At 38.1% G+C, this 27,508-nt stretch overlaps 3 protein-coding genes across 5 annotated transcripts in view; 2 read left to right on the top strand and 1 right to left on the bottom strand.

Moving 5' to 3' along the window:
- The window catches only part of rg (rugose), a 164,831-nt gene that overhangs the window by 6,425 nt on the left and 130,898 nt on the right, over window positions 1-27,508 (bottom strand). For all 3 annotated transcript variants that reach the window (XM_069050419.1, XM_069050420.1, XM_069050422.1), the window contains exon 32: window positions 1,459-1,576. In XM_069050419.1, coding sequence (XP_068906520.1) covers window positions 1,459-1,576 — 118 coding nt within the window. The remainder of the gene's footprint in view (window positions 1-1,458; window positions 1,577-27,508) is intronic.
- On the top strand, window positions 14,831-16,276 carry LOC138132788 (protein mab-21-like). The gene has a single exon (XM_069050445.1). It carries the CDS (start codon window positions 14,859-14,861, stop codon window positions 15,954-15,956), a length of 1,098 nt encoding a protein of 365 aa, XP_068906546.1. The 5' UTR covers window positions 14,831-14,858; the 3' UTR covers window positions 15,957-16,276.
- Window positions 22,314-23,783, top strand: LOC138133607 (protein mab-21). The gene has a single exon (XM_069051546.1). It carries the CDS (start codon window positions 22,472-22,474, stop codon window positions 23,567-23,569), a length of 1,098 nt encoding a protein of 365 aa, XP_068907647.1. The 5' UTR covers window positions 22,314-22,471; the 3' UTR covers window positions 23,570-23,783.

The raw sequence follows: 27,508 nt of genomic DNA, 5'->3' as shown, positions 1-27,508 counted from the left end.
TCGCCAACTTTTGTTTTTAGTGTGTCTGCAAGTGGCAGAAAAAAGTGGGGTTATGAAAGAAAACTGTTGGACAGTCGTTTTGGTCGTAGTTCATCGTGTTTTTATTCTCATTTAATTATTTCACTCAAAAAATATGATATGGTAGCTAAAACCTTTTTGTAGGTACATAATAATTATTTCGTGTTTCGTAAATAAACTCAACAGTCCAATGTCAAATTTTGGCGGGAGGTTGAGCCAACCCAAAAAAAAAAAAACGTTTTCTAGGGATTTCTTTTTTGTGGCAACATAATTCAACAGGCGGTGGATTTTTGATTTTGAAACAGATTATAAGTACATATTAGGCATTCACGATCTTTTTGGGACCGAGTTGGCTATGATTTTTTCTTTTCATGTTGGACTAACTGACTCAGTGATGCAACAGATGCAATTTTTTTTTCCTGTCAGTGTCTGTTCGACATTTTCTTGCCACCGCATTGCCAAATTTTTTATTTTAATATTCGTGAGAAACTAAAGGATTTATTAAGTGTGCAAAAATAATTTAAATTTCTGTCAAAGGAACAGTCAAAATTACCAAAATAATTAACAATGTACTTATTCAGAAAATATAACCCTAAACTGAAAACAACCTAACCTAACACAAAAAGTGTCAATTAGGGAATGTAGTTATCACTGAGGTACTGCCAACAAAATCACTAGATGGTCATAGCCAACTCGGTCCCAAAAAGATCATGAATGCCTTATAATTCCATAATTGTATTGCAAATATGTAGTATATTTCTAGTGTTGTTGTGGTAAGCTGATAACAAATACTATAAAAAAATTGTTAATTTATATTAATAAATTTATCTTTTTGAAAAAAGTAGATAGATACAAAATAAATTGGTAATTTTTATAATAATGTCTTTTGCTTTGCAGTTCGTGCGGTCGCCTAAAAAATTTAATGTGCACTGCACCTCTGCCAAAAAGTGCCTTTTATCCTCGGCTGCGCCTCGGCCAGAAAACTCAGACTCGGACGAAAAAGATGCACTTTTCGGCCTTGACACATCTTATCTAGAGTTGCTTTAGCGCTGTACTAAAATTTACTCTTTCGTTTTACTTTTGCACTGTAATCTGATGATTTCGTCTGATGATTTTAGCCCACTCTATCCATTTCCAATTTCTCATTGTGATTTCTTAATCACCACGTTTCGGCAATAACGCATCTATTCTTAGAAATTGAGCAACCCAAAGCGGATCCGATGTGGTGACTTAATCAATGTAATCATCGAGAAGTTGACATTTAAAATGTGATCAGTTTATTAGAGTGCCGAATAAAAAATCAATTTTACGAAGCGACATTAAACGCGACATCACGAAAAAAAATGTAACCGCCGCCGAACCGTGAGTTATCGAACGTTCCCTCCGGCACCAAAATAAACATGTCAATCGGATCTCCTCGTTCAGATTTGTTCTACTTACTCCTGCTGGCCAGAAAGATCTCGATGGCGACATTCTGCAGCAGGTACTTCCTGGAGAATATCGCCCTGACCTCCGAGAAGTACCACTTGCCGTGGAGGTGATCGCAGTACTTCAACACCTGAAAACAATTCCCAAATTAGCTCCATCGTCGTACTAATTAACCGGTGCGTCATCGCTCAATTCAACAACCTAATTAAAATGAAAAAAATCTCTCGTTGACCGGAACGCTCCCAGGAACGGCAAGATGGCCGTCGCGTGTCGGCGTTAAATCCGTAGGAGGAGCCGCGGAACTGATCACGATTGTTGATAATATCGATTTGGCAGCTACCGAGCTCCCACATTGGCACAAGACGAGACTGCGCCATGCGACCCGCTCCTGCTGATAACAGCAGGAATTTTCCTGCTGGATTCCACGAAATTCCCAAACCGCCGAATTTATCGCTTTCGTACGGCGATCTCTTCTCTTTTCTACCGAAGGGGACATCTTCTGTCTGCGCAGGTAAAACAATGGACCTAGAGAGTATCAAGTGTTATCTCGACATTCCGATCGGAACAGGTCCACATAAACTTGCTGTCAGGGTGACAGTCGCAGATAAATAACGAGGGGCCCCTTTTCCCAACTCGAAGGACGAACAGCGGACGACTCGATGACAATTCGAGAGATGTTCGGTGAAAATCTTACACCACTCTCGAGTCTCTCGATGTCGATCTTGTACGCGGAAGACTTAACAACGCAGATGATAGTCAAGAACTAAACGCTCTTATCGCACAAACATCCTTCGATTCCACTGTTTTATTCCAATCAAACAAGAGTTAATGTCTTCATGATGCTGCTGCAGAAATGCAGCGCTTTGGGGCCGCGGAGGACCCAAAAATTCACTCGAAACATTGTTCCGACAAAGATAAAAGATTTTGCAAAATCCTAAGAGAAATGGTAGGTACTTTTGTTATATCGTTGAAGGACTTTCAAAATAGAAAAGCTGAAGAAAATTAGGAACGAAAAGATAATTTCGAAGACAATTTACGAAAAAGCAGGAAGATCAAAGGAAGAGTTGTTGGTACTTGAGAATAAGAAAAAGGACCTTTTAAAAGTAAAATGTTTTGATTTTCACGAGAAAAATATTTGTCCGTTTCTGTGGCAAATATTGACGCAATAATTAAGCCCTCGTTAGGCAACCCCTGCGGATTAAGGGAGCCTCTGGCCCAAAAAACATCAATAAGTGCCACTCACCATCTGACAATCCTCCACAAACAAATCAGCTCCGAAGCGCCCTCGGGGCCATCCTATCTGACAAATGAAGGTGTCGTGTAACACAAAAGGCCCCCGTATTGTTTATCTGTCCACACCCGTTACACACAATAGCAAACCACTTCGCCGCCTCCCCACACAAAATCCCTGATCACTCTCCACCACCACGTCGTACGAATTTGTTCGTATACGCGCGGGGGTTAAATCGAACATCCCCATTAGGAAAAATTACGACTTCGGGTCACGCGGCGAGGTGAATTATCGTGTAAGAACCGCCACCTGGACGCACACCTCTCCGTGGAGGGATTAGCGGTGCACACGTGCGGCTTTCCCGCACGGGAGATTATTCGGAAATCTCGACTGATGCGCGCCACCCGTCTCGTCGGGTGCGAGGCTGGGTTATCTACTCATTTATCTATTAGATTTGACGTAATTTGTTTCGGGGGATGCTGGCGAGGGTGCACCAGGCGAATTGATTAGACACAGGACGACGCGACCAGCGGAGCGGAGAATTTCGATGCATTTCGTAAAAATAGATCGGGGGTGAGGTGAGGTGGCAGTATGTTCAAAAAAGAAATACTGTGCTGGGACCTAATCCACCCCCACGAGTTTGTGACTTGTTATATTATTACGATGAAAAAGGGGAGACCAGATTTATTTATCATTGCGGATATTAAGGATAATTCCTTTGAAATTTGCTGCATGCTCACTTTTTACACGACATCTATGTCGGAGTTTGTTTACGGCCACCCATCCAAACACTGATCGCAATCGAAGTTGCTGAAGTTCACTCATGCTATACATTATTATTATTGAAAAAATCTGTTGCAGCATCGGTAGAGTCACTAGTTTGATTTTATATTCTGGGAAAGACAAATTTCAAAATGTGTTTGTTGATATTTTTAAGTTTACTCCGATATGTAGGTAGTGCTAGCAGTTATGATTATGACTCTTTATAAATAGAGGAAAAACATCTTTAGGTTTAAGTAGGCTTTAATACTAGTAAAAGAATTTATTACTTTGTAGATGTGGTAGGTACCAAAATATGCACAAATCCTCATCCAACAAATGTTTTTTAACGTGAAAAGGTTAATTTTTTGTATTACAATGTATTCTGATTGTTTAGTTTTTGTCTTTGCGATAGAAGAAATGAAACAATGAATCAATTTTTTAACAACGTCCCTTTCGAGGATTTCTTTGCAATTCAAATGAAATCCTGGGCTGGGATGGCGTTGGAAACCGTCAGTTGTTGTGCTTTTTTAAAGCGTAGATTAATTGGAGCATGTTGACAGCTAACCTAAAATTTGGAACCAAAGATATCTTTCTTGTTTCCTTTCTTTGCAATGTTTTACATTAAAAAGAGAATAACTTAACGATTCCTATTTTCGAGGCAAATATCTAAGGGCACCCTTTGCTGAAAACAAACATCTTCAATTATGTCCCGATTAAACATAAACAAACGTCATTCGTGTCAAACGGCGGGAAATTCAAACTTTACACTGTTCTAAACGGTTTAATTTTTCCAACGCCAACTCAGCCCAGGATTTCATTTGAACCCGCAATACTTATTTATGTTCCTGAAATGTTTTCCTGTCTTTAGAAAAAAATCTTTAATTAGTGTTAATTTTGGAAACCAACAGAACTCACTGGGGACTAGGTTTGGCGATCACTATGATATTTCGAAATTGACAAATCGGCATTACGGACAGTTCTGATTAAAATGCAATTTTTGTAAGAAACAGGACAACTAATTTTCGAAAATTTTTCCGGCACTTTTAGCATCACGTTCTTGTGATCTAATTCTCCCTCATTAAATTCTGCAAATAATCAAAATAAGCACCCCATCAGAAAACCTATTGCTTCTTGTCAGTCAGACTTTCGCATTTAGTTTCTTCGATTCACTGTAACAAATCCTTTCAGAAATTCATCCCGATCCTGATTAGTGATCGATAATGATCTGTCTTAGAAGTCACTTGTCCATTTCTCTGATCTGGTGTTTTTCCTGTAGTGTAATTATTTTTTTTAAGTTAACTTCATGGTCAAAATCTTTTCCTGCGACCTCCAGATAAACCACAACTCTTGGCAACAAATTTCATTGTCCTTGCGTACCGCAGAGAATCACATCCTGGATCAAATCAACGTTTTCTTGTGTTGCAACAGATTTGAAGATCAACTGAGCCAATTGTAAAATCTCTAGACTAGTGAAGCTGCAAACTTCCTCAATACTTCACAGATTTCCTTTTTCGTTGCTTTAGGATCTTTCTTTTGAATCCACCAGAATCGATTTTTCGATTTAAATCGTTATCAATTTATCGATTTGACCGAGTAATTCTTAAACACAAAATACCTTCCATGCCAGGGTAAAAAAAAGTGTTGAAAAGCTTTCGTACAAGCGATGAGTCATTACTCATTATTCAAATTCTTTAAATTTGATTTTTCTAGGAATTGAATTAAAAGAATGCTCGTCAAATTGTTGGCAATATTTTTTAATAGAATCAAAAATCCTCACCAGTCAATTAAACATTTAGTGCAAAATTTTTTATCGGAAAATGTTTTGCTAATGAACCAAAACATCCATAAATGAGGTCAGAAGACCAATTATTATCAATTAAGAGCACGAGACGAAGTCGAGGTCTTCTGACCGAGTAATTTATTAAAAAAAAAATCAGGTACCGACATTTTTTATCCGATTATTGCACAGTGTGCATTTTAGAGAAATTTTATCGGGTTATTTTTTGTTTTCTCGTTTTGATTGGTCAATATTTGTCACGCAATTGGTTGCTAAACACATGAAGGAAATAATCAGCTTAAGTTCCCTAATCAGTATGTCAATAAAAAATTAAACAGTAAAAATTCATGAATTAATTATGATTCCTCGTAATATTTATTAAATAATCAACTTCCAAAGGTTTTCAGAAATAAAAAGTAAACAGCAAGAATTAATTAATTAATTAATTAATTATTATTTATTATCAAATACTTGGTAATTAAATAGGTTCGAAAGCGGGACAGGTCATCTATTGCCTTTAATATTCCGTGATTAAAAAAAATCCAAATGTCATATTTCTTCGTTAAAATTCTTACTAAAACTACTACCAAATGATTCTAAGTTTCAATTTAAAGTTTAAAATTCTTTCAATATTTGCCACGAAGAAAAAAAATTCTGCGTGCTTGTTCATTCTCGGCAAAAATGCTCAAATCTTGAGTCAGCTTTTTTCGAAGTTTCTTTGCTTTCAATTCTTCACATTCTACTCCTCGTCCGTGCACGGACTCGGTGGCAACTTTCACAGCACTCGTCCACATAAACAGACATAAAATTTTAGTACCGATGTTGTTCCCCGGTCGGTGTTAATTATTTTACAGCCTCCGTTGTTATCTTCGGGATTATGGCAGAACGAGAGAAAAAAAAATCGCAACGTTTCTTTTCCACGAAAACTCACGTTCCCACAGCTCGCGCAACACTTTATCGGACACCCCGGATTCTGCACGGTAGGAATTTAAAATTTTACGTCCCATCCATTACGGCCGTCAATTAGCATTCACCTGGTCGAGAGATAAAAACGTTTCGTCCCGGATCGCATAAACATCCCGACCAATTAAATTTAATTTCATTACGTCGACCGGACCAGTTCCGATCCGTCCGATGGACTCGTTATTTTTGGTCGTCCTCTCCGAGAGAGCAAATTGCCCCGGTGGAGCACCACCTTTTTATGTCTTCGCCGCACGACACGTTTTGAGTTATGGAGAGGCGAGACAGCGTCACCCGCTCGAATTTATTTACTTATTTCGAATGGTGCTTTGCCTACCGTGCGAATAACGAACGCGGTTGACGTTTATTTTATCGTCGTTTGACATGAGTCCTCCGGAGCGGTCTTCGCTGAGTCACGGAGCGCCGGGCACACCGAATCCGGGAGTTGCGGCGTCGGTGAGTTATTTGGGAAGAGCGGGACGTGCCGCGACGATTAAGGGATGATTTAGGGTTTGCTGCTTTGCGAGTGTTCGACTCGAATGTGATACGGCACGAAAAACGGGGGGCACCCTTCGAACACGACTCCCTGTTTGTACGACCGAGCGCGTTATTAATGTCACGGGTTCGAATGATACGCGGGGCTGGTGCAATCCAAACAAGATGCGAGAGGGATGTTGAGGTTTATTTAACAGAAGAAGGACCCTCGATTGTGTAATCCGGTCCTGGAAGTTTTACTGGAGCGTATTTAATCGAAGACCTAATTTTTTTATCGGATGATTTTTTCAATTTTACGAAATGTTTTTGCTTTGATAATTTTACGAAGGCATTTTTATTTTGATTAGGCTCGAGAGCTTTAGCTCGAGGGTTTAAAACCTTTCAATTAAAATGCCCAAATATAGGCCAGTAAAATAGTCTAAACTAAAGCAAAGAAGTGAAAATTGGAAAATTTATCGACTATTGAAAATTAGGTCGTGTTATTAATTCCAGAATACAAACTTTAAGGTTATTTAACCATTTATTTATAATACAGTTATTAAAAACAATTTGAGATTCTGACAGGAGTAGCATGTAATTTTAATCACTTTTGACAGATGACAGAGAAGTAGGACGTTTTTACTGCGATAAACATTTTTGACTGGATGAAAGCAAGCGCTCTGATTGGCTGAACACGCACGTTTGATGTACCTGGGAATTAATACGATATTGATACTGAATTCTGGAGAAATGTTTCTTATCTAAAATGCAAATTTCCAATGGAAGTCAAAAATCACCAAAAAACTTATTTTTTTTATTTTCATATTAAATAGATAAGGAGTAGGTGCTTATATCATTTTTTCTTACACTGCAGTTAATAGCCAAGAGATCCTTAATCGTATTTCTAATATTCAAAACCTTCAGTTGGAAATAAATTTGACATTAAAGCTTGAGGTTTTTTGCACCTTGTAGCAACCAAGCAAAATCTTTCAAGTTTTAATCTTCATTTTGATTTATTCTAGTTCCAAAACGTAACGCAGTAAAAAATACTAAACTCTACTAAACTATTTTTTCTCTCACCCTGTAACTGGTAATAATGAGATTTTTTCATTTTGACAACTCAAAATCCTCACTTAACAATAAACACATTGAGATTCATAAAGAAATAAAGAAGATTTCTTTCTCACGCTGTAGCTAACAGCCACGGAATCGTTAACTCGTAAGTAGGTACAGTCGACTGCAAAAAAATCGAGGACATCAAATTTTCTCTAGTTTAATTTCTTTTTTCATTTCTTACGTCAGACATAATGACATTTCTTGTATCAAACATAGCCTATTTGAAAAAGCATGCCATCAAAAGTCAGAAAAGACTTGATTTGTATGATGTACTCGATTTTTTTGGCCACTCGGTCGACTTCCGATTAAAATTGCGCGCACAGAATGTTTGCTCGTTGTCAATTCGTAAACAGCAGAGATATCTTTCAACCACTTTCAGTGTACCGCGTTCGAAATGAAACAATGAGTAATTACTACCCACATCGAAATCTTTGATCGGGGGCGAACAAAACAACTGTACTTAATCGAAAACGAGTGAAAAATTGAACAATTTGTCTTCGTAACTTCTAACCTACACCGTTTTGAAAATCGCGCAAATCGACACCTCCGAATCACGCTCGTTATTCAATTAGCAGGACACAAAAAATCGAACTGGCAGCGATCGATCCTGATCCGATTAGCGCGTAATGAATCAGCAGGATCGCTAATATTACTGAGCGCACTCGTTCCACCGTGAACGGTTCTTAACAAGGTTAGAGGACGCCTAATGTCTCTCTACTTGACAGTAATTTTGTTTATCGTCCAGACTCCCCCTTTTAATCCAATCTGTTTGGTCTTAATGCAGCTCGCAGACATTACCAGTTGCAATAGACGATGACCCTTTTGCCATCACGAACAAAACGAGAAGAAAATCGCGAACCGATCGAGTTGGAGAGACCGCTACAGTCGAGGAGAAAAGTGTCGCTTGATTCCAGGTACCGGGAGGATATTGATGGGTCGTATCGGGGAAGGTGAACCGCATGTTCTACCCTGATATACGATATCCCTCAGCTATCTCCTCATCTCGGTAACGTAATTAAAACGGACAGACAACCACGGTCCGGTTATTTATTATACCTGTCCGTCGTCCCTGCTTAACCATTATACACATTCCGTATAAAATGGATAAACAAACGAGCGAGAATCGGTGGCGGCGCCGACTCCCAGAATATTCCTCTACAGAAACGAGATGATTTAAAAAATTTCAAATAAATGCTTCGTTTGTGATCTAGCTCTAAAAATACACCCGACCGACACTTAGCAGACTAAGTGACGCATCAGGTTACCGCATTCTTCAATTATTTTTGGACAATTATTGATGGGATGCTGATCACGGAATAAGTAGCTTAAAATTTTTCGAATCCGGTTCTGCTCGCAGCCTCTTCATGGATGTCTAACGACAAGTGTCATCTCTTGTTGCAAAACTCCGGAACAAGATTACGAGTACGGCCAAGCGTGACACACGTTAGAAGGAATTTTTTTGTCCAATGACAGGTGGAAGTTCGTCGAAAGCTCCACCCAAAGCGTCAGGTGTTAATTAGTCGAAAGAAATTCGTTGTCGTTTGTCGAAGCGAGCGCGAAACAAGATGGAAGACTGGCCACGTCGATGGGAAGCGTCCCCGCAGCGGGATAAAATCGAGACAGCTTTTATCGACATTTTTCTAATGGACTCCTGCAGGTCGCGATAAACATCATTTCAGTTAACACGCCGTTTTATTGCCGGTTATAGGCGAAGGAGACGAAAATAAATCGTGACATGGGTGACCCTTGTCGTGTCCCATCACCGACCTGGCGCCAGACGCCTTCCACCTCACCTAGTCCGGAAACTCGACGGTACCGATCGAGGAGATGTCACAACTTCGAATCGAAATGTTTCGAATTAGCTGGGGTGATATCCTGTTCGGGGAACATGTGGCGGCGAACGGGGGAGGTCTAGACGTCGAACGATTCGGCCGAGGTGGATGTTGGACGTGCGGAATTTGGGGATCGCGCCTGTTGCATAACTTCGCGGTGGTGGTCGCACATGCGAATCCTGCTGCTTGATTAATTGCCGAAACGGAGTCGTAATTGCTAATTGGGCGGCGTTTCCTGCCCACGAGAAAGGACCTACATCGAAGGGTTCGATTCGAGAAAATCTCGGTTCGGCTCTGTTCACGATGGAAGCCCTAAAACACCGACAGCATTCTCGACTTGCCGTGCGTAATTAAAATAGGCATTTTAAAAAAAAACACGCTGTAGATGATAATAAAACCGAAACAGGTAAAGTCCATTCAAAAATAAAAAAAAACACCAACGTTGCATTTTCCTCGATAATTACTATCGGCAACGCTGTCTAGTGTAAAATTTGGTGAGACTTGTAATTTTGAGGTTAAATGTTTATTAAGTGTCTTGTTTTTGTGGGCATGTTTAAGTAAAAATAATAAGAATCAATAAATAAATGAAACGTGCTACTAATAAAACAATATGAACGAAATTCAAAGCAATTGAATTTAATTTTGAATCAAATAAATGTCATAATTTATAGTTACCAACATAGTATGAAAAAATATCTATCTAGGGATTTTTAAATTTTATCAACCTAAAGCAACAGGTGGTAGTTTTTTGATTTTTGAATGGACTTTATCTATACCTTAGTTACTCAAAATATTCGTTGAAAATAAATAAATCGGGTAGGTATTAAAGCTTGTAGATGAGTGCAAGAAGCTTGTTTTTTTCTCATGAAACAAGTGAAAATGTAATTTTTCAATAATGTTTAGACAACTCAAATTATTCAATTGAATAAAGGAGTGAATAATATTTCGCAATTTTTTTTCTCATTCTGTAGCTAATTTCCATAAAATCATTCAACTAACTTCTAATCATTCAAAATTAAATTTTGAGTTTATACAGGGTGTTACAGAAAAAAGTGCATTTATTTTAACTGGTAATAGTAGGACCTATACTCATCAATTATAACTTTTCTAAATAAAGTTTCTTGGAATTTGCAAAATTGAATTGCCATTTGTTCCTCCTTTATTTTGACGTGCCCTTCACGTTGAATGTAATTTTAATTTTATAGATCTGAAAACTTTTTTAAATAGGAATCGTAAAACTGAATGTTTTTATTCCCTTCGTATTGCATTTGATGAATCAAATGGTTTCACTGTCGTTTGTTTTTTTTTATCACTGCTGTTTATTTTGATTTTTTATTAAATATACATAGTTAGATTAAAATCGTTCCATAGGCGAGTAAGCAAATACATATTTAGTAAATTTAGATTAATTTTTAAAACCCTTCAGAATTCTGAAGTTCTGGTTTTCTATTAAATAATATTTTTAATTTACAATGCAGAAATTTCCGATAATAATGGAGGAATCTGGAAAAGTGCTTGCAGCGTTTCCACGTTGAATGGCAAGGGAAATTCTCTCAAAAAGGAATTTCTTAGATTTTGAATTCCCTGATTCCGCGATAGTCGGTCTCCGATGACATTAATGAAATCGATTGTTTCTTTGCACCAAGGGCCTAAGGTTTCAAAGGCTAAACCTTTAAATATGTAGTTTTTTTTTCAAATTTGTTTTTGAAAAAAAATATTTTGAAAAGTTGTTGTACCTAGTAGATGAGTCCTATTACCAGTTAAAATAAATACACTTTTTTCTGTTACACCCTGTGCCTGATATTTTCATTTTTTCACACTGTAGATATTCAGCAGAAATACATTACTTATTAGGTATATTTTAATTACTCAAGACTCCAATTAAGAATAAATAAATCTGATGCAAGTAGAATTCAAAGATGTAAGGAGTAGGTATTTAGATTCTTTTCTCACCCTGTATAACCTGTAACTGAGGGGTTTTATTTTTTTTATTCATGATTTGGCGACTCAAAATGCTCTACTGACAATAAATTACCCAATTTAAATAGATAAAATAAAGCGGATTTAGCTTTTTCTTTCATTCTGTGACAAACACTGAAGCCTATATTTAACATTATCGATAGAAAATACATTTTGTTATTAAAACAAGCCGTAAAGGGCGTTTGGCAATTTTTTCACCCTGTTGCTAATTCGTAAAAAAATGTTCAACGTTGTTTCTATTACTCAAAATTTTGAGGTTATAAAGAGCGTTTGATAACTTTACTTTTTTGCATATCGTAATGGAAGTGGCACTTTTTTACACGCAAAATCGTAGTGAAAGTAGCAATTTTTTACACAGAAAATCGTAGTGAAAGTTGTACCTTTTTGCATCATTTTATTCCATTTCTTTTGAGATGATTGTCAAAGCATACCTATTTTTTTTTTTTTTAATTTTTCATAAATACTTTCAGACCAAATTTCTCACCTTTTTTCGATATGCAAAAAAATAGGGCTACGCCCTCGTTAATCAATCTGCAAATTCGTGAAAAAAAGTATGACTTTCATAACGAGTTGTACAAATAACTATTTTCGGGCTGTAGCTAATAGGTAAATAAAAAAATGTTTATTTTTATAAAAGCAAGGTTTTGATTATATTGTAATTACTCAAAGTAGGTACTCGTTGAAAATAAATAAATCTGACCTTAGAATTTCTATTTACTTAACTTTTATAAGAAGTAAAAATTTTTTCGTACATATTCTGTAAGTACCTAGGTATCGCGTGTTCATTTAAATTTCGGGTCAAAGTTGGCGTTGAAAAGTCGATTGTGAACGCACTACGGATTACGGATCACGGATCAGATGCTTAAATCTTACGTTTTTACACGAGTGGTGCGTTCACAATAGACTCTTCAACGCCAAGTTAGGCCGGTAATTTAAATGAACATCCGATAGCAGTGGTAATTTTTTTTTAATGACATTTCATCACTTCAAAATGCTCTACCTACTTAAAATTAATAATTTTGAAATCATCAAGCAGCGAATAATCGTTAGCAAATCCTTTCTCATCCTGCATCCAAAATGAAATTATCTACTTATTGTTTTATCTTTTAGTTATTTATTATACAAGACGATAAAACTGTACTTTATCTTCGAGAGCGTTTCTCCTAATTACGCTCGTCAAGATAATGAGATTTTATCATCGCGTGTAACATTTTTTTCTATAGCAGGACTTCAAGTTCAAGGGAAAAATGAAATTTCAAAGAAAATTACAATTTTTAAGTTAAAACATTTTATCTACCCTTGCTGTTAAAGTGTTACTTTATCTATCCTTGCAGTTAAAGTGCTAGATACTTTATCTACTCAAAAGAGTTGATAAAAAAATAGTTTAACATCTGCTATAAAATAAATACCTACTATTGAAAATATGTAGTCAGCAGAAATATGTAATTTAGGTATTTTTTTACTCAAGATATTCCTCCCAAATAAATAAATTGGATATTGAAATTTGAAACCGTACAAGGTTCAGAATTCTTTTCTCATCCTGTACATGCGGTAACTGTGAGATTTTATTTGTTATCCACAATTCGGTAACTCAAAACCCTCACTGAGGTAAAATAAATAAATCTGCGACTTTAACACTACAAAAACGATTTAGCAATAATCTTTTTCTTACTCTTCGTAAAATATCTATCGAATCCTTGACTCATATTTTTACCAAATTAAAATTCTGGCTTGTCATTACACTCGAAGTTGTAAAGAGCGTGTGTCAATTTTTTCTCACCCTCAAAATTTCTTTTCTAGTTTGTTTTCAATTGTGAGATGGCAAAAACTATTTGATAATTGAATTTGTCAATCACGGCAGCTGCAACAACCAACTGCAGTTACATTTTAGCGCACCAAGAGTGGTCCAACTTCTCGAAATTCGGTCCGACTCCGTCCCACACGGAAGCCCTAAAACCCTCGCACCGTCCTAGACTTGGCGTGCTTGGTGGCGCCACACAAGAAAACCGATCCGCTAATTTGTGTTGGGGCACTCATCGACTGGATCACTTCCTACTATTAGTGCAGATTTATGCGTTCCGTGTGTGGTTCCGTCCCATCTGTCGTTGATGAAGCCGTCGACCACAAGAGAAATCACAAAAAGTCGCACGACAGTTGCGACGGGACGGATGGTGCGGGGTGTTTTTTTCTCAGCCGTGTCAGTTTTATGCTGCTGGAGCGAGTGTGAACACGCCTTTTAATTTATGGAACACTTTTAGAGTGGAACGCTTGTCGGCCGGGACGTGAAAGAGCACCGCCCGCCCGATCTTCTTAATGAATTATTCTAATATTAGATAAAGAGTCGCTCCATTAACACTTCGAGTGAGATTTTAATTAGTCGTCCCGGCAAAAATTAACCTCGGGTAAGTCGACCGACCGACAACTCCATTAATAAATCCCGCCGCGCGAACCGCCGAGAGGTGATGAAGACGTCAACGGGAAAGAGACAGGATGATCCGCCAATAGTCAACATATGGTTAGATGATGACGACAAAGGAGCGGTAATCCGGCCTCTTTTGCTCGTGTGCCGCACGGCACTCGATACCCCCCTGCTGGGAGACTCTTTGTTCCCCTTTCGGCCCATACAAAAATGTTTGCCTTCATTGTTCGACCATTGTTGGCGTACTTAAACTTGTGGAGCCGTATCATGTTGTCGGCATTGTTGCTCTTTTCTCTATTTTTACGTCATGATCACCGGCTCTCCCGGATTAAGCACCACTCGCATATCTTTCCTTTCTTTATTTATAAATACAAACGGCACCCCAAAAGAGAAATCGTACCGTCTCGCCGCAAAGAAATGCACCGATCCTCGAATTCTTCCGGAGACGCACAATATCAATTAGTGAACGACGACCGAGATCAATCAGGTGTCTCCAGAGACGCTACAAGAATAGAAAATTCAAAAGAAATGTTTTCGTCTGGCAACAAATCAAACCCTTGTAAATTATCTTGATATGGTGATAAATCTCGCGACACCAACCCCTCGAACCCGAAGAAAAATCCCCAGACACCCGCTCGTCGTTTATCAGATACCGGACATGGAGGTGGAGCTTGTGCGCGTAGGGCGTTCCGTCCGATCGATACCATTAACGCACATCTCTCCGAGCTGCGCGGTCTGTTATTGGCGGGGCAGGACGGAGAAGGCGTGTCGAAAAGGACCGCCTTCGCGTTGCGACCTCCTCCTCGTGTTCGGCACCTGAGCGGGGCTCAGTCCACGACCGACGGCACGCGCAGCATCATCATGTTGGTGCCGCCGGACATGCTAGCCGCTCAATCGAAGATGCTCTACCAAATAAACAAATACTACGGGGAGAGGGTGCAGACGCGGATGGCCACCATCGCCAAGACCATCCGCGAGGTGTGCAAAGTGGTGCAGGACGTGCTGAAAGAGGTGGAAGTGCAAGAGCCGCGCTTCATCTCGTCGCTGACCGAGTGCAACGGTCGTTACGAGGGCCTGGAGGTGATCTCCCCGAACGAGTTCGAAGTGGTGCTCTACCTGAACCAGATGGGCGTGTTCAACTTCGTCGACGACGGCACCCTGCCCGGGTGCGCCGTCTTGAAGTTGAGCGACGGCCGCAAGCGCTCCATGTCCTTGTGGGTCGAGTTCATCACCGCCTCCGGATACCTCTCGGCGAGGAAGATCCGCTCCAGGTTCCAGACCCTGGTGGCGCAAGCCTGTGATAAGTGCTCCTACAGAGACTCGGTCAAGATGATCGCCGACACCACCGAAGTGAAACTCCGCATCCGCGAGCGCTTCATCGTCCAGATCACTCCCGCCTTCAAGTGCTCGGGAGTGTGGCCCCGCTCGGCGGCGCACTGGCCCATCCCGCACGTCCCCTGGCCCCATCCGAACCTCGTCGCCGAAGTCAAGACCGAAGGGTTCGACCTCCTGTCCAAAGAGAGCGTCGCCATCCAAGGCAAACAGTCCGCGATGGAGGGCGACGCTTGGGTCCTGTCGTTCCTCGAGGCGGAAAACCGACTCCTGCAGGGCGGTTGCCGCCGGCGCTGTCTCAGCATCCTGAAGACGCTTCGAGACAGACACCTGGACCTGCCCGGCAACCCCGTCAGCAGCTACCACCTCAAGACACTTCTTCTCTACGAGTGCGAAAAACACCCCCGGGAGAGCGAGTGGGACGAGGCTTGCATCGGCGACCGCATCAACGGCATCTTCCTCCAGCTCATCTCCTGCCTCCAGTGCAGGAGGTGTCCGCACTACTTCCTCCCCAACTTGGACCTGTTCAAGGGCAAGTCGCCCAGCGCTCTGGAGAACGCCGCCAAACAAGTCTGGAGGCTGACGCGCGAAATGCTCACGAACACCAGGTGTTTGGAAAAACTCTAACCGTTCCTGTGACCACCCTGTATACGCATTCGAAGCAAGTATAGGCCGAAACTTGTTGCAAATATTTAAAATAGGACCCGTCACGGTGCCATACTTGTACATGTCAACAGTGTAGTCTACTAATTGGTAAAACGCTTTAATTATTTTATTTAACCGTACTGTATGTATATTTTTGTACCTTATAGTCCGTTGTAAATAGTTTCTTTGTACAACAATAAGACTGTTATTACATTATTTGTTGCGTGTGAAATTTTTATCTGTTTTATATTATTATGATTACGACGAAAAAATTATTTATTAAAGAACCGTCTCCAAATCTACCCCGACAATTTTATTCACCTTCCAAAAACAAACAAATTCTTTCGCGAGCTTTGCATTCGGTCGATAAAAAAATATTAATTCAAAAAAACAAGGGGAAAATAAATTAGAAGCGACGGGAATTACTGTCGCGGCGCATGGATGGTATTAATTAGAATCGTGGAGAAATAAATTAATAAAACATGGGGGCCCCTCCTTTCGACGACCTTAGAGGTAGACGATCATTAATCGGCTCGTATCAAGAATCTATTATATAAACTTTGAAATAAATTAAGATGATTTATGGCCCCCATCGCGCATTAACAGGTCCGTTTTTCTCAATTAATGACAATTATCGCGACCGATCGACAAACATTAAAAATAGCACACATTATGGTCGTTTAATTTTATCCTTACGAAGTAATTAGACCGACGATCGCAACAAAATTGCCGTCATAATTAGAATGAAGAACACGTGACAATTAAGCGTGATTTGTTAATGACAATAATGGCTCAATCTCCATAAATATCCGTATTAGTTTGTGTCGGTGTTTAAAATCAACACGATTAGACTCTCTACTTTATTATGACGAGTGTCGGAGTTAATTTACATTGCACGATTAAATATTAAACAATTTAACAAAGAGTTTTGTTACGCGAGTCGAAGCGGCGACCGATAAAACATTTTTTGTTATGAGCGACGTATCATGTGTCGAACAAATTAAAACATTAGGAATTCTTCAGTTTTTCTCGAGGATTGTTGCTAGAGCGTACACGTCCGCATGCATTATTATTTTTTCAATTCAGACCTCCATCAATTAGTGTTGCAACTGTTACACAACGAGGAGAACGTTCCCGGCAAACAGCTTTCGAACATGAGCAAAACGACACGAGTAAATATTTTGTTACTAATTAGGTGGGATAGAATGTCTTAATAAGTTAATACAGGTATTTATTTATACAGCCGCTATACCGATTTATGGTAATTAACGTAGCCTCAATATCGAATTTACAACCTTGGTTTCATATTAAGTTGTAAAAATTTTATTAAAATCGTTGAAAAATCTCATTTATTATGTTGCTGGAACTGGTATACCTACATTACGACGATTATGACTGGGCACTAATTAAGAAGGTAAAAAACTAGTTTGCGAACCAGTAAAAAAATTGTCATTTTGATATATTTGCAGATAAAATGGTTGCCGGTTTGACGGTACGTCAATGATGAGTGACTGATGGTCGCTGTGGGAAAAAAATTCGAAACGTAACGGAATTTCACTTTTCTGTCTACGAAAGACAAGACAATTGGGAGAGATATTAGAGAATGAAATAAAGAAACATAAATAAATAAATAAAAAAGAACAATATTTACCATTATTTCATTAATTAAGTAGGTAGGTATCTAATTAAAAGTTTTCGTTTGAAATTCCTGCTGGAATTGGACTTGTTTCAACTTTTCGCGAATATTAAAATTCTTCAGATTAAACAAAGTTTACTGAAGAAAGTCTTAAAAAACTTGACGTTCAATTAATGTCTCAAAAGTTGTAAAATTAATGAAATATAGCAACAGTTACAGCGGGTGATAATAAATTCAGACCCATATAGATATGGTAAATTTTTTTTTCGACAGTTTTGCTAAATAAAGATCGCAAATAAAACTTGGCACTGTTAAAGAAAGCTACAATAAAACTTAACTTTTTACTTAATTTTGCATCTTTGTACTTCAGGTTTCGTCGAAAATAGTTGGATTGTTATTCATATTAAAATGAATAAAGAATGTAAACCGTAAAAAAGATTTTAGTGGATTTACCTTTACTGTTAACAAGAAAATTAAATTTAAATGACTCGAGAGATATTTGGTGATATTGAACCAAGTGAAGGGACAATAAAATAGGAGTACTTCAAAGAATTATTCCCGCCATTAAAAAAGAAATTCAGAGCGATTTCTACTTCGAAGAGTTTGAATCTAATCTGTTCTTTTTGTTAAGCAGATTAAAATTCGTTAAACATTTTTTTTTAATGACTGAAAAAACTTAAAAGTAACGAAATACTCGTACTTATGCTCTTACAAATGTAGAATAAATTCGGCAAATTTTGCATGTCACATTTTCAGGTTAGGTTGTTGGCTAAATCCTGCACAAATTTGCCAGTTTGTTTAGGTTTAAAACCGGACGTATTTGCAATTTTTTGCAATACAGATTTTTGGTGTTAAAAGCTGGCTTGACCCGACAATCATTTATAGACACCCTGTAGGAGACCTGTACCTAGATTTCAGGTTTTTTATTTAGGTATTATTTACGAATTTTCAAAATAAAGATACAAATCAACTTTTCGTAAGTATACGCATAAGTCCTCAACTTTCTATTTATGCTCCTCAAGGTTTTATTGAAAAAGTAACAAAAGCTTTTTTTTTACGTTGTAAAAAATGTTTGTAATAAATCTACCTCTATTTGGAAGGAGTTCTACTCTTTTAAGGTAAATTGGTTCATTTAATTAATATACCTACCTAAGTCAGACCTGGTCTAGTTCTAGTTTATGATAAAATTATAAATAAGTTATTGGATTGGTTGAGTGACGTAAAATATTCATCGTTAGATATTGGAAAATAACCAAAGTTGGTGTTAAAATAGGTAGGTACAGTTGGTTGCAAAAAAACGGAAAATGAAATTTTTCCTAATGTAAATTTGGTTTTGTCCATTTGTGAATTAATTGTCTACTTGACAATACCTATCGAATAATTTTTAAAAATGTGATTGAATTTTAACCACAATTCTAACCTATTTCTCGTAAGAAGGTTTCAAACTATGAAAAAATTATATGTGTCAATTTTATTCTGACAGTTCCCGTTTTTTTGCAACCAACTGTAGTATGTGGGTACACAGTCTCAAAAATATTTCAAATAGTAAAATTATTTTATTGTTTTCAACTGTCATAGGTAAATTCTCATTTTTCTCCTTTGTAAACTGCCTCTTAACTGCCCTAAAGCAAAATGAGCAGATAACGAACCGTTGCCCTCTAGACAACACATTCAACGTTACATTTCTGAAATTGTCAAAAACAAATGCGAAACCATTTTAAAAAGATTTGGAAGCTTCCAGGGACGTCGTTTCAAACAATAAAATTTTGTATGCAACTCGTTTCTGGGTAAATTGGGCTTTTCTCATTGTCCTCGAAGCCTTAAAACCCTCGCTACGCTCGTGTTTTAATCTTGTCCCTCGGGCAATTAGAAAAGCCCAATTTACACAGAAACTCGTTGCATAAATAACTAGGTATTACTACATTAAGGGGCGGTTTATTCACCTTCAAGTAACTTTATTTGAAGGGTAATTAATTACCATGGATCTACCAATAGCAGATTCTAAATCATCGCAACTACTGACCAGATAAATTTACTTGAAGGTGAATAAAGCGGGCCGTAGAGTAAGTGCCTAAGAAGAACTAAGATGAAAACTTAACTTAGGAAGATAAAATGTTTTTTTTTTTTAAATAGACATATCTTACGACATTTTTCATAGATTATTCCAATGCAAAAATAAAGATTTTTTTTTTAAATAAACGTAATACCTAAATATTATCTACTTAGATTAATTATGTGGATAGAGAAAACATGAACCTATAACGGCCACCCCGAACAAAACTTTCTTCCCCTTATACTCATTCTAGAAATCTAAAAACTCATTATTAGTGCGTTATTTGGCCACATGGAACGTTTTTGTACTGTTCTTGAGTCACATCATGTTTTTTCATTTCCTGTAATTAATTTCTCGTAGCTTAATTCCTTCTTTTATGCTGCAAAAGTTGTATAGATTTAAAATTACTCTCGTGACAAAAGGGACGAGTTATAATGAGCAATTTGTTCGTTTTGTTTTTATGAAATCATGTGCAGTAATTTAAATATCTCCATTTTACTTCAACACAAGGTACCTTACTACACCATGACATTCCTTTAGGAGCACAAGTACATAATAGAAGATGAAAACTAGTGGCTTTCAGCTAGGTATGCACTTCACGTCTTGAAGCAAAGATAAGATATCACTTGGAAACATTCAAGCACTGGGTAATTGGACAATTGTCTTCAGAATATTTGACACTTTACAAGATTTCCAAGTAAAAGAGGATCTTAAGAAGGAATGAAAACAGCCATACCTAATAACTAGCTGTCCTTGTGAAAATGTGTTGTTGTAATAAAAAAAAACCTAATAAAAAAATGCAAACACAACAGAAAGAGACAAGAATAATGTATTTAATAGGTAAGTACACCTAAAAGAACGTGAGGGTGAAGAATGAAGACCAACAAATACCTAATTCAATAAAATCTAAAAACGTGAATTTAACGTAGAACGTAATGTAAAAGATCCTTATAAATATCTGCACACTAAGAAAAATTATTTTATCTACGATCGTGTACAAAGTAGGCACTTTTTGCACTAAAAATCGTTGTCGAAGTTGACGTTTAGTGAAATGACGGAATCGTGCCATAAAACTTTTAGTGCACGCTTTTATCGCACAGAACTGTCAGAATTCAATACAATTTGTTGAAAACATTGTAACAAGTAGGTTGCTAAACGAGGTGGTTCTCAAACGATTATGATTATTCATAAAATGTTGAATCAATGATAATTGTTTTATACAAATTTATGTTGAAACCGGTGCCATGATCTCACGATCGTAGATAAAATGTTGTAAGACATACGTGTAAAAAGTTCCTTTGTTGCACTCACATCCTTTAAAATACTCCCTCGTACTTTGGTCGTATTTTAAACCCGTTCGTGCAATAAAAGATAACTTTTTACACTTATATCTTAAATAACTGTAAAAATTACTGATTTCAGTTGAGACAGGTTACGATATGGCCCAAGAAAATAACATTTAGGGTCAAAATTTTCCTAAAGATGGAAACGGTATATTTTTCTTTACTTTGGACTACTAACTTTTGATAGCAAATTTTTACTTTCCTTGTTTCAGTACTTTGAAAAGTTCAACTATCTTGCAGGCTTCCAAGCCCTTTTATTGGCTTCGACCGTTGGATCAAAAAAGTAGATAGGTACGTAAATTAAACTTAAATATCTAGGTATTATTCATTGGGCAATTTAATGTATATTTATCATATACATTTTTTTAAAGAACGCACGTAAAAAGAACCATGAGAAAGGACAATTGCTATCGATAGTAAAAAATGTCAGTTTATTTATAGGACAAGGTAGTCAGTTACCGAAACGAATATCGATGGTTAACTAAAACAGTTGTGTATGTTGCTTTATATTTAATTGTATAAAACTCGACCTGCATTTATTACCTATATGTAATAACCACGTTTAATTAAGTTATAATTTATAGGTAGGTATTCTTGTTCCACAGTCTAGACAGCGATTATAGCCCAACCATTAAACAAATACAAAGCACCAAACGACTCACGTAAATTGAAATTCGTCACGTGGTGGTTTTTCGTTTCTTTTTTTAATGCAGAGCAACAATTTCTTTCGATATGTAAATGAGTAGATATGTAAAAATAAATAAACGGAACAATCTCGAATTTTTCCGTTTCACGGAGGAAACATTTTTGCAATAAACCATCCGCAATCGTAAAGTTTGTGAAAATTTAAGTTCTTATCGTTGGGCATAATGGCGTCGGCAAAAAAGAATAATTTCCCCCTTTTTGATAAATCTGCAGAGTTAAATTCCGCCCTGGCCGCCGTTCGCACGTGCTAATCCGTTCGCTTTCATTTAAAAATTGCATAAATAAAACATAATATGCAAAAGCCGCCCCCGAAAATTTACAACGTTCTCCATCGGACCGAACGTCCGTGTGACGTTTGTGATTTACGCCTTTGTACTCGGCCATTTATCCGTTGTCAACACAAAACTATACAACACCGCGGACAAAGCAACATTTAATCGAATCGACCCATAAAACACCACCGAAAAATGATCAGAAGCCGCCAACGCTCGATGGGATTGGTCGACGGTGGGAGGCGTCACCGACACGATTCGACTCCGCCCCGGCCATGGAGAGGGGTGTGGTCCTCTTACCTGATCAGGCGCGCTCCTTCCCTCAGTGTCTTACCGCTCGCCACCCGCGATCCATCACCGTCGACCATCAACAATTAAAAAAAACACATACACACACCTAATCAGCCCCCCCGAAAACGACGACGGCCGCCGTGGCTCCGGATGACCGACGCGGCTCCAGTAGCCGGCAACTCTTCGACGACGTCGACATGTTGGTGCCGCCGGACATGCTGGCGGCACAGTCCAAGATGGTCTACCAGCTGAACAAGTACTACACGGAGAAGGTCCAGGCGAGGAAGTTGCAGATCAGCAAGACAATACAGGAGGTGTGCCGCGTCGTCCAGGACGTCCTCAAAGAAGTCGAAGTCCAAGAGCCGCGCTTCATCTCCTCGCTGACCGACTACAACGGCCGCTACGACGGACTCGAGGTCATCTCTCCCGTCGAGTTCGAAGTGGTCATCTACCTCAACCAGATGGGGGTCCTGAATTTCGTCGACGACGGCACCCTCCCCGGCTGCGCCGTCCTCAAGCTGAGCGACGGCCGCAAGCGCTCCATGTCCTTGTGGGTCGAGTTCATCACCGCCTCCGGCTACCTCTCGGCGAGGAAGATGCGCTCCAGGTTTCAGACCCTGGTGGCTCAAGCCTGTGATAAGTGCTCCTACAGAGACTCGGTCAAGATGATCGCCGACACCACCGAAGTGAAACTCCGCATCCGCGAGCGCTTCATCGTCCAGATCACGCCCGCCTTCAAGTGCGCCGGCTTGTGGCCCCGATCGGCGGCGCACTGGCCGCTCCCCCAGATCCCCTGGCCGCACCCCAACCACGTCGTCGAGGTGAAGACCGAGGGTTTCGACCTCCTCTCCAAAGAGTGCATCGCCTTGCAAGGCAAACAATCGGCGATGGAGGGCGACGCTTGGGTCCTGTCGTTCCTCGAGGCGGAAAACCGACTCCTGCAGGGCGGCTGCCGGAAGCGCTGTCTCAGCATCTTGAAGACGCTCCGAGACAGACACCTGGACCTGCCCGGCAACCCCGTCACCAGCTACCACATGAAAACCCTGCTCTTGTACGAGTGCGAAAAACACCCTCGCGAAACGGAGTGGGACGAGGCGTGCATCGCCGACAGGATCAACGGCATCTTCCTCCAGCTGATCTCGTGTCTGCAGTGCAAGCGCTGTCCGCACTACTTCCTCCCCAACTTGGACCTGTTCAAAGGCAAGTCGCCCAGCGCCCTGGAGAACGCCGCCAAGCAAGTGTGGAGGTTGACGCGCGAAATGCTCACGAACACCAGGTGTTTCGAAAAGTTGTAGTGAAAAAAAAAGGTGATGTGATTGTTCGTTTTTGATTTTTGATTTTTCCTTTCTCTTTGGACGAGGAACGACGCAAGCATCGCATCAATCCAGACTGTGATTTAACGCTAAGAGAACAAAAATATATATGCAGGATGCCTGTTTTCGATTGTTAAGTACCTATGGTATGTTTTTGTACATTAAATTTAATAAAAACGTAATTTATAAAGCGAAATTCGGACGCACTTTTATCATCCTTTTCCAAAATTCACTCTAGAGCTTCTAAAAACTTTTCAATTCACCAGTTAATCATTCGTCACGGCGAAATAAAATATTTAATTGTTCATTGTTCAATGTGACGTGTAAAATACGTTAAATGAACCGTTTCTAAGACAAAACAATCTTAAAAACCCATTAACACCCCGTGCAAATTATTGTATCTAATCAAATTTAAATTTCTTATGAACAATTTTCTCATTTTATCATCGTAACACTCAAAAATTGATTTTGACAAGTGTTTTACTGTCAAAAATATTTTCAAATCATTTGTTAAAATTGTATCATCTACGGAACAATCTAAATTTTACAAAAATAAAAATGAAACAGAACATTTGGTTATTGTAAAAAAAAGAAAAAATATTTTCAAAAATTCGCCTCGCGTTTTAAGATAAGACTGAACAAAATTAATTTCGTTAAATTAGAGGAAATGTCTGAATCTTTAACGAGTAACATTATTTTAAAATTCACGCTGTAGATTTAGGTACTATTCCCAAAGATTTATACCGTTTGGAGAAGATACACCATCCTGTGTATACAGGGTGTCTCAGCTAAGACTTTCGAGTCTAATATCTTGGTTATTTGCCAACGGATTTTTATGAAATTTAAAATGCAGATATTTTAGACCGTGAAGGTTCAATCAATAATAAAATTACCTCAAGTAACACATGTTTCCTTTATCGAAAATTATGCGCGATTGTTATTAGATTGTTAAACATTAAAAAATAGGGGTCTACACAAACAATTAAGTAAATCACTTGTCTGATTCAACGAAAAGATTAGATTTTGTCGTTAAAAATTTAATGTAAAATTTGAAGGTATTTGAGCAGTTACCTTTTGAAACAATTGATGATTAAGTGCCAAGCAACATTTTGTACACCCTTTAAAGTCTGTTAAAATTGGGCGCGCTTTGTTAGAAACGTCAAATTGTGAAAATTTATTGAAAATACTCTAAAAATAGACTACAGCGGCAGAAATTTCAATATTGTTGACAAAGGAAAAAAAAATTGCCTATGGAGAGTGTCGTAAGAACTTCATTGACACAGTTCGTTTTCTCGTGGAACACTATCCAAATGTAGACTTTACAAAATGTAAGGTTAAGAGAGTCGTCAATTTATTTGAAGACACAGGAAGCGTACGTGAACTAAATTACCTTGCTAAAATATCCCGATCGTGTTTTAGTCCTTTATGGAAGAATTAAAGCATCCAGTATAATAAATTACGTCCAAATGTTGTCTTTAACTTTGTAAGTGTTTGTAAAGTTAGCAAGGTAAACGTCAAATATGTCACCTGCGCTTCTGCGAAAAGGGATGACCAAAATTCTGCAAAATTACGCGTTTGTTTCATACGCGTCTACGTTTTTGCATTTGCAGCCACGTTTAACACAGTTCTTTGCTTTTTTCTTGCAAACCAGACGTCTTTCAAGGACGAGTTTTTCCCTACAGCGTTTTTTATTGACGATCAATTTTTTATGTAAATCTTAATTGATTCAACATTTTAAAAAGGCATGTAAAAATTACGTTTTTAAGACTTGCATTAATGGGATTTTATTCTTCACCGTCTAAAATATCTGCATTTTAAATTTCACAAAAATCCGCTGGTTATTAGGCTCAAAAGTCTTAGCTGAGACACCCTGTATAATTGTCCCACTGATCAAATTTAAATTTTTTCGGAACAATTTTCTTGTTGCTTTGGATTGTTTTACACTGTTTTTCTGTTGGTTTTCCTCCTTTGTCAATTGTATTTCAGTATTTCTCAAAACTATTTCATATTTACGTCACTTTCACATTTAATAGAGATAGGAAATAGTGTTGAAAAATAGTGAAATATAATTGACAAAAGAGGAAAACCAAAAAAAAAAAACACCACTGTATACTTCCATAAAACTCGAAGGTGGATATTTTCAAATTCCTTAGTGTCACAGATATTTTATAATAATTTCTGAAAACTGTACCAATCACCGAACATTCGGAATTTTTGATGAAACGAAAAAGAAACAAGATTTTGTCAATGTAGGAAGGTGTAGATTGTTTTATTCAAAAGTGTGCCTTTTGTGTTAACTTAAAATCAAACGAAAAATTATTCTTAAGCATTATTTTAACTTCTACAAAATTCAAAAATAGATTATTTCAAAATTCTCACTGTCAAATAACTTTGAAAACTGTACCGATCTCCCAAAAATTCGAAATTTTTGATGAAACGAAAAAGAAATAAGATCTTGTCAGTGTAGGAAAGGTGCAATATATTGTTTTGTTTTTTCAAAAATCTGCCTTTCCTGTTTACTTCAAACTGAATGAATTTTTTTTTTACGATTATTTCAAAATTCACGCTGTAGAACTTAGTGTACTGCTCACAATGTACTATTGTTGTTTGGAGTACTTTCTGACGCGATCGCCCTATATATTTTTTTGGGAATAGGTTACTCCTTTTCTGCGCTTTTTGGATTATCTTGCACGTTGCCACGATGGCTCAATCTCGAATTTACAGATACCTACGACAGGACGACTGTCCTGTGGCGTGGGTGGTTGGTCAGTAAAACGCCCATAAATTTAGTTTTTTATTCTCAAAATTGTGCATCAAAACCATCAAACCTATTAAGTTTTATTGTCGAAAACAAACACGTGAAATTAATAGGTTGACTCGAATCTCAACGTATTTTTACGGTTCGTTCTTTGGTTCGGTCGCGTTGTCGACAAAAAATTCATATTAATGAACGCCATTAATTGAGTAATCATAATATTTATCAAACGTTTTAATAAATTTCACTCAGGCATCATGGCCCGGTACGGCCATTAAACCATTTATTAATTTTCGAAACGTTAATAAGATTACTCCTTTCCTCGTCTACCACGATAATTTGTCCGACGTTTTATACACACACTCTTGTTTTATGACCGTCCCACGAAATTATTAATTCGGGACATTTTTTCTCTAGGAGGTATAATTTATTAAACGTGATACCGCAGCAAAACGTTCACTTTTGTTCGGAATTGAACAATCAAAAGAGCGTTTTCGACGGAAAATTATTTTGCGGAGGTCCAAAATTAGTTTCGTTATGAATGGGATCGTTGCGTGTTCGCATGTGTTCTAACGGCCACGAAAAAATCAAAACGAAGTGAAACGCCTTCGGAGAAATTGCGCCGATTAAAAATCTCTGGAAAAAAAATGGAAATACAAATGGGGAACCTCGTCGATGACAAGTGGTCATATTTTGACGGCTCTATCCTTCTTGGGTGCTAGCATGCGGGTTGATGTAATGGGCTATTTAAAGAATAGGTAATTCTGACGTAATGGTGGCGACGTGGTCGGTTTTTGAATCAGCAAGCGACGGACAAAATTCTAACCGAAATTTGAAAAAATTGAAAAATTATTTTGTCAGAAACATTATTAAAAGCGTTCTATTTTTGTTTCGTGTGCTTTGCAAAAATAAATCAACCATTATGGGTAAAAAGAACTGTTCTACTTGACCTCCATTATTACATTTACGGTGTAATAAATAACAACTACGAAAAAATCATTAACGCTAATTAAACTTACTTAATACTTATCAAAAAGATGGTTACGTAGATACGTATTTGAGACATCACCTTTATGGATTTATGGCTGACGGGAAGATAATAATTTTTTCGTGTTCTCCGAGTCATAAAACGAATTAAAAAATGGAAATTTACAAGTCGATGTTTT

The sequence above is a fragment of the Tenebrio molitor genome, chromosome 6 (assembly GCF_963966145.1).
Source record: "Tenebrio molitor chromosome 6, icTenMoli1.1, whole genome shotgun sequence".
In the NCBI taxonomy this organism is placed as follows: domain Eukaryota; kingdom Metazoa; phylum Arthropoda; class Insecta; order Coleoptera; family Tenebrionidae; genus Tenebrio; species Tenebrio molitor.
The sequence above is the reverse complement of the archived record's forward strand: the minus strand, read 5'-3'. Positions and strand labels throughout refer to the sequence as shown.